This window comes from Paramisgurnus dabryanus, chromosome 3, assembly GCF_030506205.2.
Source record: "Paramisgurnus dabryanus chromosome 3, PD_genome_1.1, whole genome shotgun sequence".
Taxonomy (NCBI): domain Eukaryota; kingdom Metazoa; phylum Chordata; class Actinopteri; order Cypriniformes; family Cobitidae; genus Paramisgurnus; species Paramisgurnus dabryanus.
Window position 1 is genome coordinate 47,129,822 of NC_133339.1, and position 16,002 is coordinate 47,145,823.

Genomic DNA, 16,002 nt, shown 5'->3' on the forward strand with positions numbered 1-16,002 from the left:
AACTCATTGGACAGCCTATATAAACTCTCTGGAAACATTCAGTCAGTGCAAAGTCTTAATTTGTACTGGCTGTCATTGCTGAGCGGTTTGCCTGCCTGCATATCTATCTGTATTTATTGATTTTTATCTGTTTTACCCGGTTTATGCCCTGACCCTTTTGCCTGTTTCATGACTATGAGATTTGCCTGCCCTACATTGCTGTGTTTGCTGTTGTTTGACCTTGCCTGATGGAATATGAGTGTGTTTAATAAAAACCTGCAGATGGATCCTCAGTGTCAAAGTGCTTTGTTACACAAGCAGTATACAATAAGTAACCTACTAGTTTACTAAGAGTACACTAACAGAACACTTGCATGTACACTTTAAGTATATGACTAATAAACTACTAGTTAACTAAAAGTATATTAAAAGAACACTTGGAAGTATACCTGCAGCACACAATAAGTAACCTACTAGTTAACTAAGAGTACACTAACAGAACACTTGCATGTACACTTGAAGTATATGACTAATAAACTACTAGTTAACTAAAAGTATATTAAAAGAACACTTGGAAGTATACCTGCAGCACACAATAAGTAACCTACTAGTTAACTAAGAGTACACTAACAGAACACTTGCATGTACACTTGAAGTATATGACTAATAAACTACTAGTTAACTAAAAGTATATTAAAAGAACACTTGGAAGTATACCTGCAGCACACAATAAGTAACTTCTGGTTTACTAAGAGTACACTAACAGAACATTTGCATGTACACTTGAAGTATATGACTAATAAACTACTAGTATACTCATGAGTTCACTTACATTACAAATGAAGAACTAATTGTGCACTAGTTGTACACTTAAAGTTGACTAGTCTTACACTTATAGTACACTTAGAAGTATACTTTTATATACTAAAAGTGGGCCAATTTAGTCCCAAGCGGTATTCAAGCAGTACACTTACAAGTATACTACTAGAACATAAATGTAAGTACACTTACTACATAAAGTATACTTAAAACTATACTCCAACATTACTTAAGTACACTTAATAAAATTAACTTGAAGTGTACTTCTTTTTCGTAAGGGAAGCTAGGGACCATTATCTGGCCATTTTTTTCTGACAGTCTGTACGCTCTTTAGTCACAGTAGTATACACAGTATGACACAAAAATTTTATTATTGTTGTTATCAAGATAGTAAAGCACTTTATTGTTTTTATAGTTAGTTAGTTAGTTAGTTATTTACTTGCAGTCCTAGTTAAAGACCCAAAGAGTGAAGCTGAATTATGAGTTCAAATCCCATAATAGGCAATCTATGAGTCCTTAAACAAGACAAAATTGTCCAGGTTACTCTTAAAGGACTAATTTATGAGTTTATGAACCGTATCACACTTTAAATAAAAACATCAGCTAAAGGTCCGCTTACGAGAATAATAACCAGCTCTAATGGGTTAACTTTACTTTGAAGAGACCACAAGAAATTCAATGTTCCTCCTCCATAGATGCTTGACCTCAGTAAGGATCACCTCTGACCTTCTTATCAGATTTCTCTCTTTCATTGTCGGTCCATTTTAGACCTCTAGGGACTATTTCTCACTCTACTAAAACCTCAAGTCTTTCATTTGTCTCACAGCCAACAACATCTGTTTCTACGGCGAGTGTTCATACTACTGCTCAACCGAACATGCCCTGTGCGGGAAGCCCGACCAGATTGAAGGCTCACTGGCTGCGTTTCTTCCTGACTTGGCAGTAGCTAAGCGCAAGACCTGGAGGAACCCTTGGCGCAGATCCTACCACAAACGCAAGAAAGCTGAGTAAGCTCTTTTCCTCTACTTTATCTCAGGTCTCCATGCACCACCCCATATCTTCATTAAACTACAGTCTGGCCTTATCAGCAAAAAAAGACTGCTGCGGTTCTCACTTACGTTCAGAGAAACCCTATCTGTGCAGTAAAACAATGAGCCACCCTGTTTTAGATGGCACGTGGGCTCCTAAGTAAGGTTATATGTAAAAGAGTGGAAATGCACCGTATATTTAAAGGTGAAATAAGTTTGTCTGTTGTTTAAAGGTGGGAAGTGGATCCGGATTATTGTGATGAAGTCAAACAGACTCCACCATATGACCGAGGAACACGTCTTCTGGACGTCATGGACATGACTATTTTTGACTTTCTGATGGGTATGTTTCGAAATGATTAAATCCACATATTGTATATGTGAGCCAGTGTTATATGTTAAAAATTAAAATCAATGAGCGAAATCAAACTTTGATGCTTCATATCTCATTGTAGATTATGAGACGGCTTTTTATTCTGTGCCATCTGTGGTCTGTTTTATACTTCAAGCTAAAACCACTGAGCAATAAAAGGATTTATCGTAGAATTTATATTCATTAAATCTTAGCCATGATTAATTGCATAATTGTTTAATCACTTTTGTTTAATAACTGGTCACACTCATTTAACAGGTTAAAGTGATGGCCCTCATTTTAAACTACATTAAAGGTATTATGAATAAATGGGCCTGTCTTCATAGCAGTAATAAATAATAATGTGGTATAGACATTAATAAGCAAAAGAAAAACTCTGTGTTCCTCCTCAGTTGACCTGTATTTCATTCTTTCTTTGTACAGGAAACATGGATCGCCACCATTATGAAACGTTTGAGAAGTTTGGAAACGAGACCTTCATCATTCATTTGGACAATGGCAGGGGGTAAAGTCATTTTTATAAACACGTGCTCCTTTTTGTCCTTCACAACTTGTTCCTCAAAGCTTCATGTGACTCCACAGGCATTCCTTTTCTTACTGTGAAACCATGGAAACAAAGTGTTTGGATCTGAAGAGATGTGAATATGTAGATTTGTTGAAAAAGTCAGAGTCATAGAGTAGCAGTCAGGTGTTATATACGACCGGCCACTGCGACGTTTAGTGAAACCAAAAGCTGCTCTCTCAAAGGCCTTGTCTAAAATGTACATTTATTTAAATGTATTACATGGCTTGTTGGAATGCCTTTTTCTGATTGGCCAGGCGCAACATTTGCTGGTTTGTTATTCTCAGATAACAAGCGCTTAAAAATAAAATAATATAAAAAGAAATGCTGCAAATCATTTGACAGGTACAGTTTAAAATACACAAAATAAAAAATAAATTATTTTAAAGCAACACTATGTAGTTTTTTTACCTTTAAATAATGTCTCTAAAATTATTTCAGTGATAGAACAACTTTTAACTGGACAAATTGTACTGTTGCTGCAACCTGAGCAGCCTCCTAGCTGCTACAAGCACACTCTGAAAGTGGCGGTGGAGGGTAGAGCACACAGCCCCGCCCCTCCCCCTGCCTGCAGAAGAGTGTCTGATACCAGGCACTGTTGCGCTTTTCAACCACATGGGGGAGCTGTAAGTCATTTTTACATGGAAACTACATAGTGTTGCTTTAATAATATATATGACATTATTTAAAAATTATTTAACCAAATAGTGTATTTGTGACAATTGAACGTCTTGTCTTATCTTAAAAGCGGAAGTAAACAGCTTTTCCTCGAAAAAGAACTGCATTCATTAAAAATTAGCAAATAAAATGTTTCAAATCAATATTTAATGTTCCTTACCTTACTTATGAGATAAATAGCCATGTAACAAGCGGCATGATGTACAGTACATGGCAGTCAGTTGTTATCGCGAAATAAACCCTTTCCGTGTAATACAAGATACATACTGTCTGGACTTATTTCTGCAATATTATTTCTGCAATATCCCTTACATAAATTTGCTTTTATTACTTGAATAATAATGGGAATAATACTATGGGAATAATAACATAAACTATCATTAGATGAATCAATCATGCATTTAGGCCTTGTTCACACTAATATGTTTCCATTAAAAACATCTTCTTCTCCCCGTTTTGACCTTTTGTCCACACTGAGATGGTGTTTTTAACAAAACATTAGCTTTTTGAAAATGCTCTTCAAAAGGTTCATCCACTCTGCAGTGCAACCATTGAGTTTTCAAACTAATGGATGACAGGCGTAACCGTAGCAAAGTAATGTGATTGAAAACAAAAACGCAATATAAACGTAGCCTTAAGCTCTATTCAGACAGGATTAGTTTTATTGGGGTTGATGGAGTAATGATACTTAACACAGTACGTCTGTAATATTGATGGTCAATTCGCATGGGATTAGAAATCTAAGTAAAACATTTAGAAGTGGGAGGGGTAACTCGATTACACAGCGCGTCACGTCCCTTGTCGTCCGGGCATATTACCTTGCTTCCTGATATCATATGTGCAAACACGGAACACTGCGCAGACAAAGATTATGAGGAATTGGATTAGGAACAGTGTTTAATTTTGGTTTAGGAAGAATGACAGTTTCAGAAACAGTTTTGTGCCTCTTAAAGAGTGCTTTCGACCTTTTTTAAAGGTCTGTATCGTCGAATGCAGGAACTGACTTGCCACTGACTTGTTTTTACAGCTAGAAAGCAATTGCTCCAATTGCATATTTGGAAAAAAAAAGTTCAAAATTACAAGAAATTACGGAATTTACACGTACATTTACAGCTGGTCTATTCACACTGGATTAGTATTACCTGAGGTAATTTCTCCGGACCTTTTACAGAAGGTATAAGCCGCCGTAATCTTAACCGACATTGTCCGTAATGATTACTGACATGGAGAATTCAGACCGGACTAAAATCACTGATATCACTGATGAAAAGCTCTGATAAAAATTGCTTTGCCCCACCTTTATATGTAAAACTAATCCTGTCCGAATAGCATTTCCCCGCAAGCATTTTTTTTTTACAGTTGCCAGCCAGCGCCAGCATTTTTCATGATTTTCACAAAAGTTTAATGCCTTCCAGAAAATGTTATTCTTTAAATATATAAACAAACAATATATCAGATGAAAGAACAGACCCTCTGCTTTCAAACAAAAAAAATGAGTAGGTTTCTTCAAAAACACCCAATTTTGAGCAAAAAGCTGAGATAATTCAATTTTTGTGAAGGACTTTTGAATGAGATCAGATGCAGAGCGATCTTTAAAACATACACAGAGTTCTTTCTCTTTCATGTGAGGCGCTACTTCCGGGTTGTATAAGTTGGCGGGGAAGCGTTTTCTCTTAATTGACGAGATATCTATTCAATGGCGGTGAAAGAGTTAAGTAGATAAATAAAAAAGCTGTTTTAATGGACTGTGAAAACAAAGGCTTTTTGAAAACGAAGACGTTAAAGTTTTAGTCATGTGACAAAGCCACGTCACCCATTCAACCCAAAGCAAGATACTAGACGACAGTGTGCTGCAGTTGTTTTGGCTGCTGTGCAGTTTTATAACACGCTATCTCCATCAGTTAAGAACATGTTAAGAACAAGTTGATATAGCGTTTTTGTAGACGGTTTCAGCAGTAACAACATAAACAAACGGCTTTCGTATTACAAACGTAACTTTCGGTAAACTCAGCAAAGAATCAAAAACAGATTCATTTTAGAGTAGTTTATTTCTGATAACAAGCAACATAAACAAAAAGTATATTACTAAATTGTATTAAAATAGTATTAAAAACTACACTGAGCTAATTTTACTGTGTAAAATGTGTACTATATAATGTTAACTACAGATTGTCTGCCAAACCTCCCTTCAAATTGACGTCTCCCCTCGTCTTTAAGAAACCAAAACATGTGTTATTTTTAACTAGGTATTTTTTCCAGAGTTCAGTTTAGCCACTAGTCAGACCATTAAACAAACAAGAGACCTTACATTAAAGGTGCAGTGTGTAATTTTAGAAAAGGATCTCTTGACCGAAAAGCAAAATAATATACAAAACTTTATTATCAGAGGTGTATAAAGACCTTTCATAATGAACCGTTATATGTTTATTACCTTAGAATGAAACGTTTTAATCTACATACACAGAGGGTCCCCTTACATGGAAGTCGCCATTTTGTGTTGCCATGTTTCTACAGAAGTCCTTAATGGACAAACTTTTTTTACTAAGTTGTCCCCGAAAATGACATGTTTGTCCGGTGGCAGCTTCCATAGCTTCTCTATGTGTTTCAAAAGCGAGAGGTAAGGAGTGGACTGAGCCGTTGGTTGCAATTCGCTACCTTACCACTAGATGCCGCTGAAATTTACACACTGCACCTTTACGTTACGGTCAGACGCGTAACTGCAACAACATGCATTCGATGAAACCCTCTATAGTCTGTGGGAATAGTTTGTGGCACTAAATGCACTTTAAAAAATCTGCATTTAACAGAAAGAAATCACTTTCTCTTTAAAAATTAGGTGCTGTCACATTAAAGCCGGCTGTCATGTTATGTTCTCATTATTTGCGAAAAGTGGGCATCCACGCTTTCATTTACGTATGTATCCGGTTAAGTCCGTCGTAGTGCCAGATGTAACCGTAGCAAATATAAAATATTTTAAAACGAAAACACACTAATATAAACATAGTCTCAAGTTGACATATTATGAACTATTATAATACATTTCATTTTAATAGAAAAAATTAATTAGATGTTTAGGTTTAATATAATAAAGTAAATAGTAATTACAATCTATTAATTCATAACAGGTAGATAAAGGGAAGAATAGAGATTGCTTGTTTCCACAGTAACCGCACATCATGGAAATGTATGATTGCCAGCATGCTATAAACCTTGTGTTGAAGGAAATTATCTTTATCAGAGGTTATTAAAATCTTCTCTCATTTAATTTATTTTAATATTGAAACTATTTTAGTTCCTTTCATTACTGGCTGAGAAAACCTAATATACCGTTTCCTTGTAATCCCTCAGATTTGGGAAACATTCTCACGATGAAATGTCCATCCTGGTCCCCTTGACTCAATGCTGCAGGTACGATTGTCTTTCTTCTCACACTGAAATGTCTCTTGAATCAAAGTTGTCATCTTTCATCTGCAGTGCAGTCATTCGACACAGAACCAACACAGTTACAGCCCCCTGTCTTCTGTGTTCAAATGTCTGCCTTTGCCAAACTTCAGTTTATCCTTTATTGCACATTTACATTTATTTCTTGTCTGCATTGCTATTCACACACAAAATATGTTACATATGGTGATGATAAAGTACTGCAGGTAATCTATATGCAATGTTAATATCATAGACTGTTAATAATATGGACATAGTGTCTGTGATGTCACCAATAGGTTTGTGAAGAGCCTTTTTGAGGCAAGTAGTTGTCGGAGTTTGCGTTACCTCGCATCACTCACGGATAACCGAATATGGGTAAAGAGGCAGGACGTGGGTGAAGCGAAGGTGTCTGGTTGATGGAACCACACCTACCTAGTTCAATGGTAGTGACCGCAGTGGCAGTCCAACCGTCACTCAAGTGGCCACGCCCTCAATTATGCAGAACTTCGCACATTCACCTATGAATGACAAAAATGTGCTATATAGACCAAAAACACGTTTTGTACCAGGCTGTAAACACATTATTTTCTGCTGTTAAGTTGGGCATTTTAACATGGGGGTCTATGGGAATTGACTCCCTTTTGGAATCAGCCTCTAGCGGCCAGTCGATGAATTGCAGTTTAAGTCATTCCTGTTTTGGCTTCATCAGAGAGATCTCTCGGTTAATACACACAGATTTAAACCGTGGAAACATACAAACTTTAGCAAGCCGGCCTATCTACACAACAGCGGCAGTCAAACCATTCAAGATAGACTGTTTGTCAGCTGGTCTGTTCCCTGGAAATCAATCTTATCATTATGGCTTGTGTTGTGAAACGCTCCACCACATTTCAGTACATTTGTACATCAATGCAGACAGTGCAACTGCATGTTGTCAATACATTTACATTTATGCATTTATGCAGAGACTATTATCCAAAATGACTTTCAGTGCATTACAACATGTACATTTTATACAGTATGGGCCCTATCTTGCACCCAGCGCAATTGACTTTGTCAGTGCCGCATGTATCATTCGTATTTTGCACCGGCGCACAGCTGGTTTTTCCCTCCACAAACGCACGTCGGCAAACTAGGGAATGAACTTGCGCTCCCTGGGCGGTTCAGCGCAAAAAAAGAGGCGTGTTCCGGTGCAAACCATCCCTGATGCTATTTTGCAGTTTCAAAAAACAATTGCGCCACTGACCAGAAAAAAAAAGTTTAAAGACAGTGGCGCGTTGCGCGTTGTTCATTATGCTATTTTAAGGGTGCATGCTTGACCATAATGTATAGCGTGCACAATGCGCACACACTTTGCATCTAATCTACACAGATGCAACAGTTATTTTTGCAAATCATAAATTGTTACAATAAAAAATATTAACACATGAGATAAGAGGAATCATAGTGGTGAGCATTGTGGTGATAGTTTTTATTTATTTTGTGTGGCTGCATTAAAAAATTCTCATGCAAATAACGATTAAAATATTTTCATAAGTTTGTTGTGTGGCTGTATTATGTTTATTTTATGTAAATAATAATTAACTCTTTCACCGCCAGCATTTTTAAAAAAAGTTGCCAGCCAGCGCCAGCGTTTTTCATGATTTTCACCAAAGTTTAATGCCTTCCAGAAAATGTTCTTCTTTAAATATATAAACATACAATATACCAAATGAAAGAACAGACCCTCTGCTTTCAAACAAAAAAACCCGTTTCATCCTACCTTTAGTGGTTCTTTTGCAATCAGCTTTTGAATATGGGCAGGTTTTTGCAAAAACACCATATTTTGAGCAAAAAGCAGAGATAATTCAATTTTTATGACGGACTTTTCATAGAGATCATATTCAGAGCGATCTTTAAAACAGACACGGACATGCAGCAGCTTGCCATAGGGCAATACTTCCGGTTTTAAAAAGTTGCGGAAGGGCGCCACCTGGTGGATAATAGCGGTATTGCGGAAAGACGGAAAATCTCGTCATTGGCGGGGAAGCGTTTTCTCTTAATTGACGAGATATCTCGTCAATGGCGGGGAAAGAGTTAAAATGTTTTCATAAGAAACCTTTATGTGACCTTGATTTATAAGTGTACTTTGGGGTTGGACCTTGCTTGCGTTTCTTGGGTCCGATTTTAAAGTCCCCAAACCCTATCAGCGGTGAGCGTGGACGCAGCGATGACCTCTGCTGGCGTCAGGTCATGTGTAGAGGCAGATCCACCTCCCGTTACACGGCGTGCCCGACTTATGCTGGCAAGCTTGGGATTCCCCTGTCTCCTGACATCATTGTAGCACTTGGCGCAACGATCGGGATGCCAGCTGATGAGACAATTGTGGCTATTTCCTCTCACGCCTGTTTGACCTACGCTGATTTGGGCGGGTTTCTCCTATCCCCATACAAAATAACTTCTCTGTCTTTGACTGCTCTTACAAGAACGTGGGTCTCCTCGGCTGTAAACCGCTCCTGGCGTACGCCTGGTAAATCCGTCATAATAATAGCAACCCACCATGGAACTTGCGCCCTTGGGTTTAAGGGAATGTTGGATGACGTTCTGGTTGGTTTATTTGACGTTACGCCCAAACCACACCTATGAATAATGAACCTACTTCAGACCAACCCCTTATTGATTTGCGCCCGGCGCAAGAGTTATTTCTCACGCCGGGAAAATAGCAACAGCGCCCAAGATCCGCCCACAAACTCACTTGCGCGTTGCGCTTCGCACTTGCGTTTCAGATCGTTAAAATAGGGCCCTATGTGTTATCTTGGAATCACTTTTTGTGGTGCTATCACAATATTCTACCTAATTAGCTACAGGAACACTAAGACCTAAAGTGTATCCCAAATCACACTGTTGTATCCCAGCTAACAGAGAAAAGTTCTAAGAACGTTCCCTGAAAGTTCCCACGTTCCCAAAAACTTTCTGCCAATGTAAAAAGTGTCCAGTTTTCTTGACGTTCTAAGAACGTTTCTTGGTTGTCTTAGGGCTGTGACGGTGGCAAATTTTTACCACCGCGGTGGAACCATCAACAACAACAACCGCCGGTGTTGCGGTGGTGGGGTCCATGGGAGGGGTTAGGGTGGTTTAAATGGTGAAAGAAAATAAAGTTTCACTAAATGCGCTTCCTGATGCGCGCGACTTTAACCTGGTAAAATTTTTATTTCACAACAAAAGACAAACGTGATGTGTATGTATCACTGTCACTGGAGACCAAAAGAAACTAAAGCAGACGCACAACACAGTGACATGGCTAAACTCCAACGTGCTGAGTTATGCTTAAATCCACCAGTTTAGTGGAAACGCCATACATGGTAATGTAGCGGAGATTTGTGTATTAACATAAAACAATGTTATAAATTTGTATCTTAGGCTTTAAATTACTGTACAACTTTTGTTATTATTATTTCACGTGTAAAAAAACTGCAATTTTTACTTATTATTTTGTTTAATCATTCACCTGATATGTGACGTCACCACCGTGCGGTGGCATTGCACCACCACGGTGGTGCGGTGGTCATGACAACCGTCCCACCCCTAGGTTGTCTGAACGTTAGAGGAATGTTACATTTTACGTTTAACGTTATGACAATGTCCTGTTTTAATGTTCACACACTTCACAAAAAACAACAACTGTTCATATGGACTTGTTTGCTTGTTATGTAAATGAAAGAGAAACATTGCATTTTATTATTTTAAAACTGTTATAAAACATTATTTCTAAATGTTCAGTAAAAATATTCCTGTAGAAAACTTATTCACTTATTAGTTTTAGATGTTGATGATTTGTTTCATTTAAAGTCTCCATGATGGTGATCATTGTTTGTTTTAGTTGGACTCTTGACTTTTTGTTTGCTACTTTTTGTGTATAAAGCACATTTGTTATACATTGTAAAACCTAAAAGTTAACTCAACTCAAACCATTTAAGTAAACCGGTTGCATTAGTTTTAAAACACATACATTTGAGTACTGTGAACTTAAACAAATTGAGTCATATGCAAGTATGCACTTATATTTAAGTTAAGTGCATAATTGCACATGACTCAAGTTCACAGTACTTAAATTTATGTTTTAAAACTTAAATGATCTAATGCAACCGGTTTACTTAAATGGTTTGTGTCAAGTTAACTGTTAGGTTTTACAGTGTAGTAATGTAAAATTAGTGCATTTCTGTAGTGGTTGGTACATAAAGATCATTAACTAATAACTTGATTACTCATGAAGTTTCTTGAATATTATTAACAATTATTTTCACCGCAGTTTGTCATTAAAGAGTTTTAGAAACTTCGAACAAAAATTAACTGCTGTATATTTGGGACGTACAAACATCAAGAATCAGAGTATGAATCTCAACCATGGTGACAATTAAATGAAAAACTTCATGCTGCAATGCATGCTGGGTATCAACAAATAACAAATCTCACCCATGACTCCCAGCTTGCACTGCGGCATGGATAAATAATAAACTTTTTTAAATTTTGTTTGTCACCGTGGTTGAGAATCATACTCTGATTCTTGATGTTTGTACATCCCAAATACACAGCGGTTAATTTTTATTCAAAGTTTTTAAGAATCCTTAATGACAAACTGCTGTGAAAGTGCTGGATCTCTTATACATTATTCACAGAAAAGAAACTTGATAAGTAATCAATTAATTAGATGATGATCTTAATTATTATGTACCAACCACTACAGAAATGCACTAACTTTACATTACTATAACACATGTGCTTTATTCACACAAAGTAATGCAACCAGAGACAAACCAGCAGACAAAAAGTCAAGAGTCAAGAGTCCAACTAAAACAAACATTGATCACCATAATGTTGACTTTAAATAAAACAAAACATCAACATCTAAAACTAATAAGTGAATTGTGTTTTCTACAGCAGTATTTTTAGAGAACATTCAGAAATAAATAAAAAATTATATAATAAAAAACATTTACATAACAAGCAAACAAGTCTATAATAAATAGCCATGTAAATATAATAAACTGTTGTTGTTTTAAACATCGTGTGAACATTAAAACAGGACATTGTCATAATGTTTTAAAATGGTAGAATGTAACATTCCTCTAACGTTCAGACAACCCAGAAACGTTCTTAGAACGTCAAGAAAACTGGACACTTTTTACATTGGCAAAATGTTTTGGGAATGTTGGGAACTTTCAGGGAACGTTCTTAGAACTCTTCTCTGTTAGCTGGGATAGTATCAAAGTAATATTGGAAATCGGAAAATCCTGAAAAAAAGAAGTGCACTAGGTACCAGGATAATTCACTTGTTCAACCAAAAAGGTGAAGCATGGAACGCTGGACACGTCACTCAATCAGTATTGCTTACGTAGCGAAAGAGGGGCGGCCCTAATACACGCCCAAAGGTTCAAAATGGCGTAGACCATTACAATTCAGTTTGATGTTGGTCAGATAATACTGACATCAGAAATAAGATGAGCAAATTAACTTGCATTCATGCGTTTGACATCGTTCACCCTCGTCTTAATACATATATTGGCACTTATATCTCCAGTTTGTTAAATAAATGTTAAGCATTCTGTTTGGAATGATAATTCTCGTAAAATTCATACACTAGATAATAAAGTACAAAACAGTATACTATAAAGTGCATAGTTTATAGTATGCACAGTGTATAGTATGTCATTCGGGACACAGCTTATGTCCTCTATCTCCAATTCATCACTTTAATTTCATGATGAAGCTCTATATTGTTTTTGCAACAGTAAGGACGATTAACAACACTTGCAAGCACCTATTGGAAATAGTAATGCACAGATGCATAAAAATTTGACGGATTGTAAACTAGAACACATTTATCCTAAGTTGGCACACTGTGCAGCACGAATAGTATGCAAATTATGATCCTGCTATTTTATCAGTGTTTTACCTATTACTGTCCTCTCTCTCTCTCTCACTGTCAGAGTGAAGAGGTCAACGTATCTCCGACTGCAGCTGTTGGCTAAAGAAGAGTACCAGCTGAGCTCTCTGATGGAGGAATCTCTGCTGCAGGACCAGCTGGTGCCCATCCTAATTCAACCGCACCTGGAGGCCATGGACCGCCGCCTGCGTCTGGTTTTGAAGGTGTTGGCCGACTGCGTGGAAAAAGATGGTTTCTCATCAGTGGTTGAGGACGACCTGAATGGAAATCCCACCTCGAACCACCACCAGGGACACAGGAGGTAGTGAGGCCTGAATGTCCGTCCTCAACGGTCGAACCTCCACCATGAGCCTCCGGCGTTACTGAGGCTTGTGCTCGAGTCTCTCTGAATTCAGTGAATTCCAAGACTTGCCAACATTGCCTGTGGAGATAATATAAGATATACGGACACTATACGGACATACATATGCGTGTGTTGTCAGAGGAATGCTGGGAAAATAGTTCTTGTTTATCGATGGTTCACTGCAGTTGGAGCTGGGGAATGTACTTTCTTTGTTGCATCCTTGAAAAGTTTGCTGAAATAATTTATTACATTTGCATACTGTATTTATCTCTAAGAGTTGATGAGTGTACAGAGGACATCTTCGGTGTACCAACATGGAGAAAGGAAATAAATGTCAACAATCCATCTACAATTGAGATTCTTGGAAAAGCACATGATATTATTTATGTTAGCTCTAACATAAGGGCATGTGCAAGCTTTAATGGTAGTGCTTCAATGTAGTTCTCCTTTGCGAGGACACTTCATCACGCATTTCTTTCCGGTACGTTCACAATTTAACATCATTCGCCGCCATCCAAACTAACTACATCCAAAAGCCATCGTTTAAAAAGCATTGTGCAATCAAGCCCGTTGTGTCGTTTTCTGCACTTTTGTTGTGTTTCATTTGGGGTACTTCAGAGGTGAAGTGCACACTTCATTTGAGGGTATTCATTGGTGAAGCAGGCGGCCTCCGCGGAGAACGAGAGAATGAATCTGATTGGTCGTTTGGTCGTCTGGTGCCGGAGGTGATTCCCTTCTCAGGCCCCACGCTGAATACACCTGCTCTCTCTTAATGAGAACCTTGAGGACGGCGTGATGCCGGCTCGTGTTTGTAATGTTAGTCGTACTTCACGCCGCACTTATCTTCTCTATCGTCTGTGATCTCAATGATTGATTATGGAGTAGAGTACAAGCCTAAGGTAATGAAACAAAGCTTTAAGGGATTAACTGGGGTGCAGAGAGTGTGCCGAACCATGTGATATGTAAAACCTCAAGCAATAAAACCTCTTTGGTGTTAATGGGTAGTTTTTCGACTGCAGCGGGGCACAGGACGTATTATTTGTTGTTTGGTTTCTTTGTTTTTAACGTTGTGCATTGGTCATTGATCATTGGTTTTAAACTGCACCCCACATACCCATTTAATTCTGCGTCCCATTCAAAGTCAAATGTATTTGTACCGCTTCAGTGTGGCAGGTGTTAACAAAGACATCATTACGCATCCGAATCGAGGAAGGTGAATAATGCTTTGCAACCCAGGTAGCAGACGACTCTAGGCCGGAGCTGCTGACTTTGGCGTGGATCCGGCCTAGAGTTGTCTGCTGTATGGAAATCCTGTCATTTGTTTTTCAGCTGTATGGTTATTAACAGAAGAAATTAAACACTTTCATTTTCTACTTTCTCAACGTGTATTGATTACCAATCGTTTTATTATGACATCATTTCCTTTTTTACCACTTACGCTTTATTGTACAGTACTAGACTGTGAGAAAAAGGTACAGGAGCTGTCACTGGGATGGTCCTAGTGTGTAACATTTAGGTATAGGTACAGTATGTACCTCCAAGGGACTAATATAGGTACAAATGTGTACTTTTTGAAAGGTAAGCGCCCCATTGACAGCTTTTGTATCTTTATTTCTGAGAGTGTTGTAACATTTACTCTGCTGTATTTCTGTTACATTACATTGTATATGCTTTCAGGTCTCACTTACAGTATTTTGTATTGTGTAAACTATTGGCCAAAAAGGCAACAGAGTGCCTTTAACTTTCAATAGCAGCAGTGAGTGCCCATCCAGCACGAACACACTCATAAATCATTTTCCAAGAAATATAAGTTGATCTAAAAATTGAACTAAAGTAGACAGTACTGTGTGTTAAAAACTTACATGGCTATTTATTAATAATAAGTACGTTTGCGAGGAAATACTGTGGGTTTTTTAGATCAGTTTTTTTTTTCATTTGAGATTTGTTTAGCTTTAAACGAAGTCCATGTTCTTCGCAGATGTTGTGTAAAGTTGAATCTTTGAGAAGGGTCACATGTGTTTTCTGTGTTTAACCCCAGTGCCTGTGCAATGCTTGAGAAACTTGAATGTTTTGGGATTATATAAACTGAACTTTTAGAAGCCCACGGCCTGGACTCGAGGGATTATGGGATTCTTGTGGCTTCCATGAGCCCGACGGACTCAAAAACCCATGTTGTTTGTGTGTTTGTGTACATATCTATAAATACGGTACGTGGGTCCAGGAAGTTGTTTTTTTGGAGCAAAAATACTTTATTCTTTTCTCTCTTAGGCATTGTTACTGTGAAGACCTGTTTGCAAAATGATAAAAGTGTGCAATAAATGAAGCTACGTTGTTGAACGTCTTTAATCCAAATACAAATTGTAAACGATCAAACTATTGCATATTATTGTCAACTCATCTCTTAGTTTGTTTAAACAAGCAAAACAACATGTTAACAGTCGTGCACTATATGACAAGGTATACTGGAAGAAGAAAATCCTATAAAGAATATGAAGCTTGTTTTTATATGAATTATTTCCGTTTGTTTTTAGTTTAAAGTTATACAAATCATCCCTTCGAGTGGTGGGACTACTTGTTTCATGCAAGATTGTTAGACTACATACAGTACATCTAAAGTCTGGTTTTATTTGGATAGTTTAAACTTAGAGCTACTGTACAGGACAAGGGGCTGCTCTCTCTTCCCAGACTCTTAACAGGTCATATACAGACCTCTGATACATAATAGCGCTCTAATCCTTAGCGTATATCTGTCACACACATATTCTGCTATATTCTCCTCTATGACATTATAGTCATTCATGCTGAGACAGTTACAGGACATGCAGGGATATCACAGTGACCTTAAAGCTACATTTCTATCTGGTTTATATACAC

General features: G+C 37.6%; 1 protein-coding gene across 2 annotated transcripts in view; it reads left to right on the forward strand.

Moving 5' to 3' along the window:
• Positions 1–15,451, forward strand: part of fam20ca (FAM20C golgi associated secretory pathway kinase a) — a 99,250-nt gene extending 83,799 nt beyond the window's left edge. The window contains exons 6-11 of one of the 2 annotated variants that reach the window (XR_010530857.2): positions 1,625–1,805; positions 2,060–2,169; positions 2,623–2,704; positions 6,788–6,847; positions 12,829–14,364; positions 14,418–15,451. Coding sequence is in view for 1 of the 2 variants with exons in the window: in XM_065263091.2 (XP_065119163.1) it covers positions 1,625–1,805; positions 2,060–2,169; positions 2,623–2,704; positions 6,788–6,847; positions 12,829–13,090 (695 nt within the window). In the remaining variant the exon portion in view is untranslated. Of the gene's footprint in view, positions 1–1,624; positions 1,806–2,059; positions 2,170–2,622; positions 2,705–6,787; positions 6,848–12,828 lie in introns of both variants that reach the window. The other variant, XM_065263091.2, reaches the window with a different exon arrangement.
• The last annotated feature ends 551 nt before the right edge of the window (positions 15,452–16,002 follow it).